Below are 15,177 nucleotides of genomic sequence, written 5' to 3'. Positions count from 1 at the left end.
CTCGGACAGAAAGACAATGAGAAAATAAAGCTGAATTGGCTGCCCCACTCTCTAGAACAGACCCGTCCTGAGTGGGAACAAAACCTATGTTGTATGTATTGATAATATGGGACTAATTCAACCGGATCTGTAGTAATCAACTGCAGTTATAGGAGGTGGTAAGTTTGAATGCTATGCATGCTTATCACCTCATCATTGTTGTCTGTTTTCACTAATAGGGGTCTGCTGAGCACCAGTATGTCCATGAACACAGATGAAATTCCAGAAGCAGTCCCTACTCCTGGTCTGTCCCTTCACCTCTTTCATGGGGCAGGAAGGACAGGGGAAGAGACCCTGGACAGGGACAGGGGAAGAGACCCTGGAACACGATCAGGAGGAATGTTACTGGATTTCTATACAGTGAAGGCCAGTTAAATTAAGGCACCGTATTAGTAGGCCTGGGGGTCCTGCCGAGGTGTTAAGGCATCAGTTTACATTCAGCAACATTCTCCAGATCCAGTTCAACCACTGGAAGCCACCCAGACAACTTTTGGCCACATCAGTGTTCTTTATACAAATTATAGAAATTATTTCTCATAGTATACGATAGGTGACACTGTTTATATCTGTATCCCATCAATGCTGTTACTTCCACTAAATGAAGCTTTTACTGTCCTCCAAAGTATTGGCTAGGCTAAATACAAACACAAAAGCAACTGTCCAACAACCTTTCACATCTCCTGTAAAATACACTAGTCATCAACACTTGTTATTAAGGCCATGCAGCAAAAGTGGCTTAGTGTATGTGCCCAAGCACTGCAACCCATCAGGTACATTTCAAAATTGACTGCAGTTCCAGGTGTCAATACTTACTCAAAGTTACATATCAATGCATTTAATGTAATAATTAGATTACATCAACAAATTGTATTTATTGCACCCAACCAAACCAAAATATTAGCAGTAAAATGTACTGTATGTATATGCAAGAAAGATGTGTACCATGCAACCATAACAATATCCCTCGTAAAACATATACAAGTACAAAGCAATGTAAATAGTCCATATTCTTCAAATCATTATTATGCTATGCTATCACATCATGCACATGCAAAGAGATTAGGTGTGTGCAAATGTCTATATTCATTAAGTAGCGGATTAATGTCTATGTAATGTCCATGACTTTCCTTTGCCTTACTTTCTTAAACAGCATGGAGGCAAAGTGGTTAGTCCTATGAACATGCAGTAGTCCCAAGTCCCAGCTAAGACGCTATCTACCTGGAGAGTCAATGTTCTTCCCCATGTTTGTGTGGATTTCCTCTTGGCACTCCAGTTTCCTCCCACATCCTAAAAACATACTGGTAGGTTAGCTGTAAAAAATTACCCTAAGTTGTTGTAGGACATACGATTCTGAGCCCTGCTGGGGGACAGTATGTGGCATGAACTGATAAATCTACTCCATGCTGCGCAATTTTACGAAATTTTCACATAGACAACACAGAACGACTTTCTTCAGCTCACACATGCAACACATGTTTTTGATATTTCTTGATAGGGCACAGTGGAACATTCTGCACGACTGCAAGGTTAACTTCAAGACTGCGGAGGTAAATATATCCATAACCCTATTTATGAATCACCATCAGAATGCCTATACTGTAGACCCTTGTCCCCTAAGCCAAGCAACATACATCAGCACCACTTGGTCAATTAAAGCCCGACCTAAGCTAAAACCTTTTTTCTTCCAGTTCTGGATTACATGGCTAGAGTTAGCCACTCCCTTCAGTTATTATTCACCATTGTTTCTATAGCAATTCCTTTTACTTCCTCTCCTGACACAATCATGCCTCTGTTATGAGTCCTTCTCATCTCTGGTATAATAAAACAGAGAGAATATCCCTAATAAGGACCACTGACAGAACTAACAATTTGGCAGAGGTTTTAACTGTTCCCTATTTTATTGGAAGCTAAAACAAAAGGTTTGGCTGGGGTTAGGGGCAGCACTCTTGCCTTGCTATCCACAAGGAGGTTGTATGTTCTCCCACACTCCAAAAACATACAGATATGTTAATTAACTTCCCCCTAAATTGGCCCTAAACTATGATACATACACTACACAATACATACATACATAGACATGTGACTATGGTAGCGATTAGATTGTGAGCCCATCTGAGGAACAGGTAAGTGACAAGACAATAAACTCTGTACAGCTTTGCGGAAGATGTTAGCACTATATAAATACTAAATAATAATAATAAGGCTTTTGACAGATAGTTCACACTGGTGTTAAGTGACATACATATCTGTGAAAACGGGTCCATTTTCACTCAGTTGCCATTCAGCTGCTTCCGCTACGTTTCCCTATACTCCACCCCCACCATCAAAATGGATTTTGCTGGCTAGAATGGTCTGTTCCTTCATTAGTTTGAAGAAACGTTCTGTACTCTCATTGCCTCCAATGCAGTGTTTCAGCCTCTGTTTCCGTTTCACTGCGCTCAGTGGTCCAGAAAAATTGCTGCAGAACCAAATTTGCGGTCTGTTCAGCGCATCGTGTAGAACGGATCCATTCTAACAGACCAATGTGAACGGATCCATAGGTTAACATTGGATCCATTCACATCCATTAGGATCTGTTCCATTAGGATCCGCCAACGGACCATTTTATTCCGCAAATCGGGCCTTAAACTGGCTATCTGCCTGTCTAAATGGAACTATTGTGTAAATAATGGGTTGATTCACTATAACAAATAGTGAGCGTTACCCCCTGTAACACTCGCTATCTCTTTTTGCTCCCCTTACTGCACGCTTAGCATGCCTTATCAGAGTTAACGTACATTATCAGAAATAACATGCATTGCCAAAGTTAACGTGCCTTATCAGAGTAGCATAGCGTGCGCTATGAACTTATGCCTGCTAAATGGCAATGATGAGAGCTCCACTCGCCCTGCCCTAAACCCCTGCGGGTCCAATTACTTTAAAGCACATTATCCCAACACTTTGATTAGCCTAATAGGCTGCCTGTCATTTGACAGGAAACTTGGCATATGTTTGAAGCACTCGCTATGCTACTCTGATAAGGCGAGCTAACTCTGATAAGGCATGCCAACTCTAATAAGGCATGTTAGCGCTGATAAGGCACACTAAGCATGCAGTAACGGGAGCAAAAGGAGATAGTGAGCGTTGCAGGAGGTAACACTCTCTATTTGTTATAGTGACTCAACCCTCTGTCCATTAATGTGTGCTTTGCCCAATAAACATACAATCTGATTCACAAATCCTGTATTTAGTATCCAGTGACTGAAGTTATGGACAAGTAATTCCTGTGTCTAGCATTCTGCTCCATCTGCTGCAATGCTCCATTAAGAGTTTATTCTGTAACTGCACCGCATGCAAAGGAGTTCTGGAAGTGTTTTTCAGACCTTGCGATTTTGTCTTATTTTATAGTCTACCCTAATGGAAAAGCAACTATTTGTAGTGTCAACTGATTCGAAATTTGAGTTCCACTTTAATCACCACTCAACGGCACTTCACAATATAGCATAACAACCAGCAACCACAAAAAAAGCAAACCAACAGCTCAATCTAGAATGTAAGGACAAAATAGTTTCAGTGCATTTTCATTGTGTTAATAATGAAGATGATGAGTCATAGGCAACATAATCATCTCACACCCAACACACCACACAGTCCAGACTCCAGGCACGACGCAAGCTATGCATGCAAGACCAGTCGTTATTGTTGGCTGTAAGCAAGCAGCTGGTCAAGGGCACATTCAGGCATGTTAGGATAGAAGCAGCTCAGTTGCATTAATGGTTAAGCAAAAGAGGTGAGGACATTTAAGTACAAAAGGTACCTGGAATAGCTGTGGGCTTTGTTGTGGTTCTGAAATGGAAGAGGGCGGCTTTTGACTTTCCTTGTTGGTTCTCAGCTATCACATTAACCTCATACTCCGCGTTCCAATCCAGAGATCGTAGCATGATGAAGTCACTGTCTGATGATATCTTAAACTCAGGCTTCCAGTCCACTGAATTTTTCTAGAGGAGAACCAGGCAAGAGAATTTCAGGTCGTACAAGTTTCAAAATTTGTTTTGAAAGGATGGCTATATCTTATGTCCAGCAGATTATTAAGACGTGAAGAAAATGTAAAGGTATACACATTATCAAGCAAATCCTAACCACGCAGGACCGCACTATTGGAAACCAATGTGTTTATGGACGTTAGTTTCTGGAATGATGCAGATTTTCTTAGCGTCCCACTGTCCCTGTGTCCCCACCACTAACACCCATTGTGTCAGAACTAGCATCCACAAAAAATTGAAGTAGCAAGGTCTTGAAGTGGTTGGCCTCTGAGAAAATAAAACCTACTAGCAGCTGCAGAAGTAAGATAAATCTTTAACAAATGTAAACAGTTCTGGGATAGGGACATAATAAATAAAATTTATGGACTTTATCTGTTATCAACAAACGACTATTATTCCATATAATTTAAGGACGGTGTATCCCATCTACACCAGAAAAAAAGCCAATCATGATGTCTGTATACTTGAAACATGAAAGCGAACAATTTTATTAGTTAAGAACTGCATTAAAGGGGCACTATGGCGAAAATTTTTTAAAATTTAAAATATGTGCAAACATATACAAAATGAGCCATAAATTACTTTTCTCCTATGTTGCTGTCACTTACAGTAGGTAGTAAAAATATGACAGAAGCGACAGGTTTTGGACTAGTCTATCTCTTCATAGGGGATTCGCAGCAAGGATTTTATTCATTATAAAGATATTCCCTAAAACAAATTTAAACAATGATGATGGCCAAGTTCCCTGCTCGCTACACAGTTTTTTGGTAGTTGGACAGAGCAACTGCCATTCACTAAGTGCTTTTGAAAATAAATAAATCCCTGAGAATCCCCCCGTGAAGAGATGGAATAGTCCAAAACCTGTCGCTTCTGTCACATTTCTACTACCTACTGTAAGTGACAGAAACATAGGAGAAAAGTAATTTATGGTTCATTTTACTCTGGGAAAAATTGTACTTCATATTTGTTTATGTTTGCACATATTTTACATTTTACAATTTTTCGTCATAGTGCCCCTTTAAGAAAAATCTGTTTCAAACTCAGAGGATAATAAGACAATAGAAACAAAGACACTTACAGCTCTGTAACGGACTAGGTAGTGGCGGATAGGGGAGCCACCATCATCCTGCTTGATCAACAGCACTTTAAATGAGTTTCCATCATCTGCAACACGGCCTGTCAACTTTGGAGGGCTTGGTTCTCCTAAAAGTAACCAATCAGTTTTTAGTTAAACATGTCTAAAATTTTGGTTAACAGTAAGATCAACAATAACAAACTAGAGACTAGGTATGAGTGAGAGAGATGTGTAAGTTCAATCTCACAGTGAATTGGGCCTTTTTGGCTTGGTGAAGATTCCTGCGAGAAAGGCCCAGTGATCCACCATGTGTTCGCTTTGTCGCCTAACGAGCGCAGGGAAAACCTGGGGTGGTATGCTGCCAAAATGTTCTAGGGGAGTGCACAATTGGAGAATCTGCTAAGCAAATCAGTAGCTCCTATAATACACAGCAAGTCCCTGCACCCAGTGAGAACATATCCCAAAATAGGCAGATTCAAAGGGGACTGAGGAAGTTGAGTTTCCATCTTGTGTTTTCTGCATGAAAGCAGCTAGAGAGACAGAGACAGGGGAAGCATATGTTTCACGGAGGGATGGCTTGCAGTTAGGTCTATTTTACCAATTTAGAACTGTGATTTATGTGGTTTATTGTGTGCAGAACTGTTATTTGTAGGATAAGTGGTTAGGTAGAAGTGTGTATAGTTACACTACTTACAGAAGCTTGTTAGTTATCTAAACTGTACTGCCAGCTCCTGAATCTACATAGGATTTATTATTTTTTCTTATATATAGGGTGCATCTGAATGTGTCACAAAGGTTATCGAGGTAGCTTAAAAAGAACCTGAAGCAATAAGTATATGGAGGCTGTCATAGTTATATCCTTTTAAACAAAACCAGTTGCCTGGCAGCCCAGCTGGTCTATTTGGCTGCAGTAATGTCACACCAGAAACAAGCATACAGCTAATCTTGTCAAATCTAACAATAATGTCAGAAACACCTGATCTGCTGCATGCTTGTTCAGGGGCTATGGCAAAAAGTATTAGAGTTACCGGATCAGCAGGATAGGCAGCATGGTGGTGTAGTGGTGTAGTGGTTTGTGCTCTCCGCATGCAGTGCTGGGTCCCTGGTTTGAATTCAACATTTGCAAGGAGTTAGGCCCCATTCACACTTGAGCATTTTGCCAGCAATTTCTGCAAAACACTCAAGCACTATCGCTTTTTAACCACTTGATGACCCAGCCTTTACCCCCCCCTTAAGGACCAGCGCTGTTTTAGCTGATCTGTGCTGGGTGGGCTGTGCAGCCCCCAGCACAGATCAAACACCAGGCAGAGCGACCAGATCGCCCCCCTTTTTTCCCCACTAGGGGGATGATGTGCTGGGGGGGTCTGATCGCTCTTGCCTGCCTGGGTGTTGCGGGGGGGGGGCACCTCAAAGCCCCCCTCCGCGGCGAAATTCCCCCCTCCCTCCCTTCCCCGGAGATCCAAGGCTGCACAGGAACGGATCTGTCCTGTGCAGCCTCTAACAGGCTCCTGCCTGTCATGTGACAGCGATCCCCGGCCGCTGATTGGCCGGGGATCGCTGATCTGGTACAACGCTGCTACTGTTAGCAGCGTTGTACAAATGTAAACAAAGCGGATTATTTCTGCTTGTGTTTACATTTAGCCCGAGAGCCGCAATCGGCGGCCCGCAGGCTATTCACGGAGCCCCCGCCGTGAATTGACAGGAAGCAGCCGCTCGCGCGAGCGGCTGCTTCCTGATTAATTAGCCTGCAGCCGGCGACGCAGAACTGCGTCACTGGTCCTGCAGCTGCCACTTTGCTGACGCGCGTTATGAGTGTGCGGTCGGCAAGTGGTTAAAGCGCTAGTGCAATAATACCCTATGGCCCAGTTCTCACTTGGGCGATTTGCGTTAATCGCCGGCGATTAACGCAAATCGCCAAACGCAAATTTGTATCTTGCACCATTTTCAAGGGATTTTCCGGCGATCACGTTTAGTGCTATAGAAGCGCTTAACGCGAAAGCGAAAAAATCGGCAAGTGTTAATCACCAAAAATTGCCAAAGCAAAATGGTAGCAAAAACGCTAGCGTTTTGCATTTTGCAAGTGTGAATGGGCCCTTAGTATGTTCTCCCCGTGTGTGCATAGGTTTCCTCCAGGCACCGGGGTTTCCTCCAACATCCCAAACAACATACAGATAAGTTAATTGGTTTCCCCTAAATTGGCCCAAGACTACAATAAATACACTACACAATACATACATACACATATGACTATGGTAGGGGTTAGATTGTGAGCTCCACTGAAGGACAGTTAGTGGCTAGACTAAAGTCTCTGTACACCTGCATTAGATGTTGGCGCTATATAAATACTTAATAATAATAGCCAGGCAACTGGTACTGCTTAAAGCGGATCCGAGATGAAAAATTAACTATCACAAGTAACTTGTCTATATATCTTATCTAAAGTCTAGATAGTTTACACAGCAAATCTAGCTGCAAACAGCTTCAATAGAATATGATTATTTTTTCCTGTGATACAATGACAGCAGCCATGTTGTTTGTAAACATTACAAACAGACAAGCTTATCTGCATCTTCTGCAAAAAAAACCTAATCCCCCCTCCTCCTCCCTCTGCCTCTGAAATCTCTGGCTAGTAATACCTTCCCTCTCCTCCTGCCCAGACTGAGCTCCCATGAGCCCTTGCTACTGCCAAAACAGCGGGCGAGGCTTGTTTAGTTTATAGGGAATAAAAGTATTAAAACAAAAACAAAAAAGTATTTGGCTTGAGGAATGCTCTATAAACAATAGGAAAGGAACACAATTATGCAATGAGTAAAAGTTTATCTCGGATCCACTTTAAAGGGAAATAAATATGGCAGCCTCCATATACTTCTTACTTTAGAATCCCTTTAAGACGTTTCCCTTTAGTGTGTGTGGATTGTTTGTCTATATTTTATTATTGAAATATTCCACATTTTTTTATATATAGAGAAGTTTATATGTTCATACTTTTCTGTATAGTTTTACAGTCAGATTGAGATATGGGAGAAGCGTTCATAAAATAAACTGTAGCAACGATTTTACAAGTCTGCAGCAAAGTTCCCAGCATGCTCTCCATGGCACTGGTCTAAAAGATGCATCTATTATTCAGCATAAAACTGTGATAAATAAATATTAAGACCCACAGAAGCTTAAATAACCTCTTTTAAAAATTTGTAAAGTGTGTTTTTTTTGGCAAAGAACAGGCTAAATGAATATATCATTTTTCTATCTTATTTTATGGTAAAATTATCCTCTTTTTTCAAAGAGAAGGCTGGTTCTACACAGAATATCCTGATACATTTTAATCAGCACATATGTTTTAAAGGGATCTTGTAGATTTATCCATTACTATATCTTGAAAAAGAAGTGTTTACTAAAATGACTTATGCTGTTTCTTTCCCTGAACAGGTATTCCTTTTCTCCAACTAGCCAGCTGGTCAGATCTGACCGGTCTGTCTTTTAACTTTCTCATCAGCCCCTTCTCTCTGATGAGTCATGCTGTCTGCTCTCTATGTACTGAAACAAGAAAACTGCATTGTACATTAAATGATGTCTAGAGTAAGCCTGTAAAGAGCAGTAGACTGCATAAACCGGAAAGACAGTGCGACTCCTCAGAAAGGAGAAAGTGAGACGAGGGTGAAAATGAAGTTGGCAGACAGCTTTGGTAGAGTTGATAGTCTTACCATGCTACAGTTGAATTTCAACAGTTTTAAAGGGAACCTTAAGTCTTAGAAAAAAAATGACTTTTACTCACCCGAGGCTCCCCCCAGCCTCCTGCAGCTGAACGGTGCCCTCGCCGGGTCCCTCCGATACACCTGGACTCGCCGGCGGCCACTTCCGGCTTGGCCGTCACCGGCCGGCAGGCTGGGAACGTGGCTCATTATCTGCGTCCCCGGCCACAATAGCATTATAGAGGGCGCTATTGCGGCCGGGGATGCAGATAATCAGCCGCGTTCCCAGCCTGTCGGCCGGTGACGGCCAAACCGGAAGTGGCCGTCGGCGAGTCCAGGTGTATCGGAGGGACCCGGCAAGGGCACCGTTCAGCTGCAGGAGGCAGGGGGGAGCCTGGGGTGAGTAAAAGTAATTTTTTTTTCTAAGACTTAAAGGGACTCCGAGCTCAAAAAAAAAAAGAAAGTTGTACTCACCATGGGCTTTCTCCAGCCCAGTGCTGGTCGGGAGGTCCCACGCCGGCGTCCTGGCTCCTCTCCTTCTCCCCGCTCCGGAATGGCTGGCAGGCCGCAGCCCGGGCGACACTCTCCCGAGTGTCGGGCTTCTTCTTCCGCATATGACGCGGATTACGTCACACGCCGGCCGCCTCGCGTCATCATGGCGGCCGGCGTGAAAGTACTGCGCATGCGCGAACAAAGCGCGCATGCGCAGTACTTTCACGCCGGCCGCCATGATGACGCGAGGCGGCCGGCGTGTGACGTAATCCGCGTCATATGCGGAAGAAGAAGCCCGACACTCGGGAGAGTGTCGCCCGGGCTGCGGCCTGCCAGCCATTCCGGAGCGGGGAGAAGGAGAGGAGCCAGGACGCCGGCGTGGGACCTCCCGACCAGCACTGGGCTGGAGAAAGCCCATGGTGAGTACAACTTTCTTTTTTTTTTTTGTGCTCGGAGTCCCTTTAAGTATCCCTTTAAGTTGTCTGGATTTGGAAGATGAAACGTTTTACAGGACAAGGAAGAGCAACAGTACTTTTAGCAAACACATCTCTCTCAGTATCTAGTAGTGGATTCATATACTTGGATCCACTACAGGGCCCCATTAAGATTCACAATGTGGATGCTGCGGGATCAATTGCGCTATAACATTCTACAGTGCCCTAGGCAAATCTATAGTTGCATAGCAATACTGAGTGGCTATTGCTATATTCTGGAATATCCAGCTGGAAAGCTTGCAGAAATAAATTGTAACCTTCTATGGTGTTCATGTGTTGCATATTATATTACCACCATGTGTGTTGTAATAGAGTACATCCTCACTTCAGTTGGGGCTTCTTAAATGTACCACCATGTTGTAATTTGACAGATTTAAAGCTACACAGCATTACATTAGTAAATATGCATTATATTGTAGAAGACAGCATAAGAAATAAAATGGCAAACTAGTAAAGAAACAGTTGTCAAGCAAACAAGGTGATATTAGAAACACAATTACAGAGGCCATGTGGCTTACACATGATTGAGGTGGTAATATTATGGGAATAGCCAGCATGCAGGTGAGGTTATAATACCAATTATTTGGCATATTTACTAATACTAACTAACTGGACAATACTATACTGAGTATAAGCCACAGACATTTGACACAGTGTTTAGGACACACTATTATTATTGCAAGGCCTTACAATATGGCTGGCAGCTATCTAGGTTCACTTTAGTGAAACTGCACAATATTTATTCATACCTGAACTATCACACGGTGGCCCTGACTTACTAAGACTGGAGACTGGGTTGAATACTTGAGGGTAGGAACACACGAGGCAGAGTCGCATATGTGTTTGTCATAGCACATAGTGGAAAACGTGTATGTAATTCTGCCAAGTGTGTTCCTACCCTCAAAGAAAAGCTATTAACAGGTGGAAAAAAATGTCACTGTGGATTCTGTATGACATAGCAATTGCATGACCGGTAATTCTATAAACTATTGTTATAATTACTATTATTTGAGATGGCCCAGGAAGGAGTTGAACACCTATTCCACCTACTAGTAGCTAATTTTAAAAAATAATTCAGTCTTAGTTTTAGACTTTCCAGTCTTTGTGAACAGAGGCCATTGGGATTAATTCACAAAACCCTGGTAAAAACCCAGCGCACGAGTTGTATACATAGCACAAATAGCACTATGTGTGCAAGAAGCAGATGGCATGGTTTTGTAAATCAACTCCATTGTTCTTTTTTAATACAGTTTCTCTCAATGAAATAACCATGAAGTGTAAATACAAGTTTGAATTCACTACTAGTCGCAATTGTAGCTAATTTTAGACTTCTGTGCAACTAAATTGCCTTTCTATAAAACTAATGATCTGTTATCCTTATTCCATTCTTCCACATAAACTGAACTCATCATTCTTGTAAACTCTCCATTTATATACATGACTACATAGTCATTTTAGAAGCCAAATATGAAACCACGTATCAAAACTATCACAAGAAAAGGCTTTAGGCTACTATCTATATGAAAGCTATGCCATCTATATGAAAGCTATGAACCATCGGGACCTGTTAACATTAGGAGAAACAAAAATATAACATAAAAAATATAAAAAACAAATGTCCAGAACCAGTCTGTAAACAGAACGGAATAAAATACAAACTAACAAAAAAATGTGGGAGGTTAGTGATAATGCAGCTAACAAGGAAAGATAATTAGTGAGGAGAAAGACAAAGGTTAGTCAGCTGTAAAAATATCTGCCACAGTCACTGAGAGAAGGAAAATAATTATTGAAAAAGTGGTTAAAGCAGAACTGTCACCAGCACACTGTGGAAGGAGCTATTTTCAGAGCCAGAATACAAAATGTGCTTCAATGTCACCAAGAAGAATTCATGAGCTGAACCGTAAAGCTGAAAAGCAAATGGTGGCCTTCACTGTGTGAAGTTGGCATATCCACTTTTAGCAAATAAGATGGCCTTGAAATTGTGCATTTATGCTGGGTGAAGTGATAACATGCAAACAGGCCTTGCTGGCACATGCTTATTTGAGGTGAAGCCAGAGGCATGCAATTTCATGCATCATGCACTGAAAACAAAATGAAACAAAATGGCTTCCATCATCCCATCATGCTTAACACTTATGTGAGGCAAGACAAGGGCGTCATTACTTTTACAGTTGATTAACTGCAGCAGAAACCAAAGCAGTGCTCAAAGGGGAAGCAAAACAGTCAAAACTGGAAATGTAGGTTTTGTGGTACTGTTTGGATGGCTGCTGAAGGGAATTTTCCTCACTATTTTGTCTGATGAGTGCTCCTAAACTGCACTGTGCTCCATTCCACTTTATTACAAAACAAACAATATTTTCAACCCTTTGTGTGCCAAGTTTCATCTAAGCCAAAGGCCACACTCATGTCAAGAAGGATTGCTTTGCATACATACATTGAAAGCAATGATTAGCTGACCTCTGCTAATATTTTAGGGCTGCTGAACTCGTACAGTTTTACTATCATAGTGCCTGTGAAATATCCCATAATTGCTATTGTTAGTGACATTTCACCAATTGTGGATGTGTTGAGCACATCTTGATATATTTTCACCTATTCCACTATTCTAAATAATGTTTACAAGGCAGTTTTGCATAATCCACACTAAACTGACAGTAGAAATTGGCAGAATTGATGTGTGTCAGGTTTTTGGACAATGACTAATTTGTTTTACCAACTTAATTGATAATGTCTGCATATGAATGAGTCAAAAATGCATTACACTTTCATGCTAGAGTGAAGTGTCGGGTTTAGATATAACAGCATGTTTCTATGTACTGTATTGCTTTTTAGGAGCTTGCTTGTTTTGTTTTGTTTTTTTCAAAGAATTGGAATCATTTTTTTTTTGGTTTCTATACTTCACTTTTTATGTAGAACTGCTTGTTGTTTTCACCAAGATTTGTAGTAACACCCTTGTTTATATGAGCAGTTTCCTCTTGTGTACTTTGTCAAATCACTCAATATGAGGACTTTCTTGTTTCCTCCGGGTATTTTTAGACTATTTTAAAACAAAATATTTAATTCTCAGTTTTGACTGTTATATTATAATGCTGATTTGTTATTAAGCAACTTTCATAATTTTTACTCACTGGGGAACAAAGTAAATAAAAAATATTGTTTTGTTTCTTTGTAGTACAGTGCTGTTCAACTTCTTGTATGTTGTATTTGCATTGCTGTTGTCATACAATACATTGTACACTAGAATGTACCTGATCATGTTCTACAATGGGTTTATACAAGCACTTACGTTCATAGAGTACATACAATGGTAACACCCATGTAAAAAACAATTAATTTGAATGGGTATCAAAGACATGGAAACAGGGATACACAGAGGTAATATAAGGAGGTATAATAGGGGGTGGGTATATGAAGATAAAGTAGGTGGACAGCACTGAACTAGCAGAACTTGCTCAGTAGCACACAGGGACAGGGATAGTAAGGACAAACCAAACAGAGCAGGTGGTTTCTTTGTTCTTTGTTTCTAAAGATCTCTGCGACACTGGGCATTTGCATGCATGCATTAGTATGGATTATTTATTAGGATTAGTGATGCTGCTACATTAAAATAGCCCCTACTTGTGCAATAGGTTATTGAAGGTAACCTGCCTCGATCTTGGCTATGATTCTCTAAAATGTAACTGTCATAAGTTTATACCTGGGCAAACCTGTCACAAACCTATATTATTAAAATGGGCATGGCAAGAAAAAAACTCCATCAGGGGTTAACTTCAGTGAAAAATGCACTAAAAGATAAGTACTTCTAGAGGTACATACAGCTAAAATATTTTTTTCCATGGAAGAGTTAACTTGCAATGCACCTCATCAGTCTTTTAATTTGATGTGTGACTGGTGAGTTTATCATCAACATAACTTTATTTACTAATATCAATATTGTTTTTTGTTTGCACCAACAAAGGGCATCAAAAACTATATTGGGCCCTTAGGCCCCGTTCACACTGCACGCGTTTCCAGCCGCATTTTGGAAACATGAGCGGGAAGCTGACACGCACGACATCAGACAGTGCATAGACTGCACTGTCTGATGTTCACACTGCATGCGTTCCGGACCAGTGCGGTCCGGGAACGCATGCTGCACGCCGTTTTTGCAGAAAACGCGCGGCTGTCCCATTCACTTTTTAGTGATGGGATCAGCCACGCAACGCATACAAACGCGGATGGCATGCGTTCGCATGCGTTGCGTTCCGCATGCGTGGCCGTCCATGTTTGTGATGTGATCGGCCCCTTAGTTACAATGTCCAAATACAGAAATCTTGCCACTGTGGCTTACTGTCCCTTCAACCCATGCTGGCATCTGTAACCGACAGTGGTGTTGTCGTCTGTCTACTTAGAGTAGAAAGGCAATGCCAGTCTAAGTGCATAGTCACATGGATGACTAAGTCACAGTGAGTGGTTGCTAAATTTATATTTTATGGGAATTGCAAACAATAGAATATAGTGGCTTCCACCAGCTTGTCCATGAGACCTCCATGGCTTTACCTTGATCCTTGGTGCTCTTAAGGACAGGAAAAAAATGAAAGGGCAGGGGAGTGGGTACATAGTGATGCCTCCCTCTATAGTAAACAACAGGGAGGTCAGGAGAGCGGAAGTATGCATTGCACCTCTTTGTGGAAGGTATTGTGGAAGATCAGCCCATTGCCATGACACAGCAGCCAAGTCCCAGAAGATATCTGAAGTGACACCAACATAGGATGCTCACCATGGAATCTAATATAGATTTGTTTTATTATTATGATTATTATTAATATTATTTCCAGGATGGTTTTTGTATTTGACTAGGAAAAGAAGACCTAAGGAGATGTCCACGAATAATCCCCTCCCATCTTATTTAGTTATTTTAACTACTAACTATTGAAACATGTAGTTTTCACTGAAGGTGGCCTTTGCTTAGGAATTTTTATGAGTTTATCTTAGGGCCGGTTCAAATGGACGGCAGGCGGCGTTGGGGCGGCCAGGAAGTCGTGTCGTCCTGTGACGTCCTGTTCGCTGGCGGCAGTACTGAGATCGTCGCGTTCAGCGTTTCTCCTCCCCGCAGGGGGACATGAAGCCGCGTCGGCTAGCCGTCCCTGGACGTCGCATGCGGCTTCTAGGGACGGCCGAAACGACGCGTTAAATCGGGATTGGAACGCCGCGCTTATGCTATCGACGGTAATCGACGGTAACCGCGCAATGCTAAACGCTCCCATTCACTTGAATGGGAGCGTTTAGCCGATGGGTCCCGAACGCTTGGCGGTAGACGCCGCCTGCCGTCCGTGTGAACCGGCCCTAATTCTATACAGATTTAAGACAGATTTGATTTAAAATGG

The 15,177-nt window shown here is 41.9% G+C and overlaps 1 protein-coding gene across 11 annotated transcripts in view; it reads right to left on the bottom strand.

Moving 5' to 3' along the window:
- Positions 1–15,177, bottom strand: part of NCAM1 (neural cell adhesion molecule 1) — a 485,915-nt gene that overhangs the window by 49,377 nt on the left and 421,361 nt on the right. For all 11 annotated transcript variants that reach the window (XM_068240756.1, XM_068240758.1, XM_068240757.1 and 8 more), the window contains 2 exons: positions 5,140–5,264; positions 3,836–4,016 (listed from right to left, as the gene is read on the bottom strand). In XM_068240756.1, coding sequence (XP_068096857.1) covers positions 3,836–4,016; positions 5,140–5,264 — 306 coding nt within the window. The remainder of the gene's footprint in view (positions 1–3,835; positions 4,017–5,139; positions 5,265–15,177) is intronic.

Source organism: Hyperolius riggenbachi, chromosome 6, assembly GCF_040937935.1.
Source record: "Hyperolius riggenbachi isolate aHypRig1 chromosome 6, aHypRig1.pri, whole genome shotgun sequence".
NCBI classification, from domain to species: Eukaryota; Metazoa; Chordata; class Amphibia; order Anura; family Hyperoliidae; genus Hyperolius; species Hyperolius riggenbachi.
This window is presented reverse-complemented; position numbering and strand designations above follow the sequence as displayed.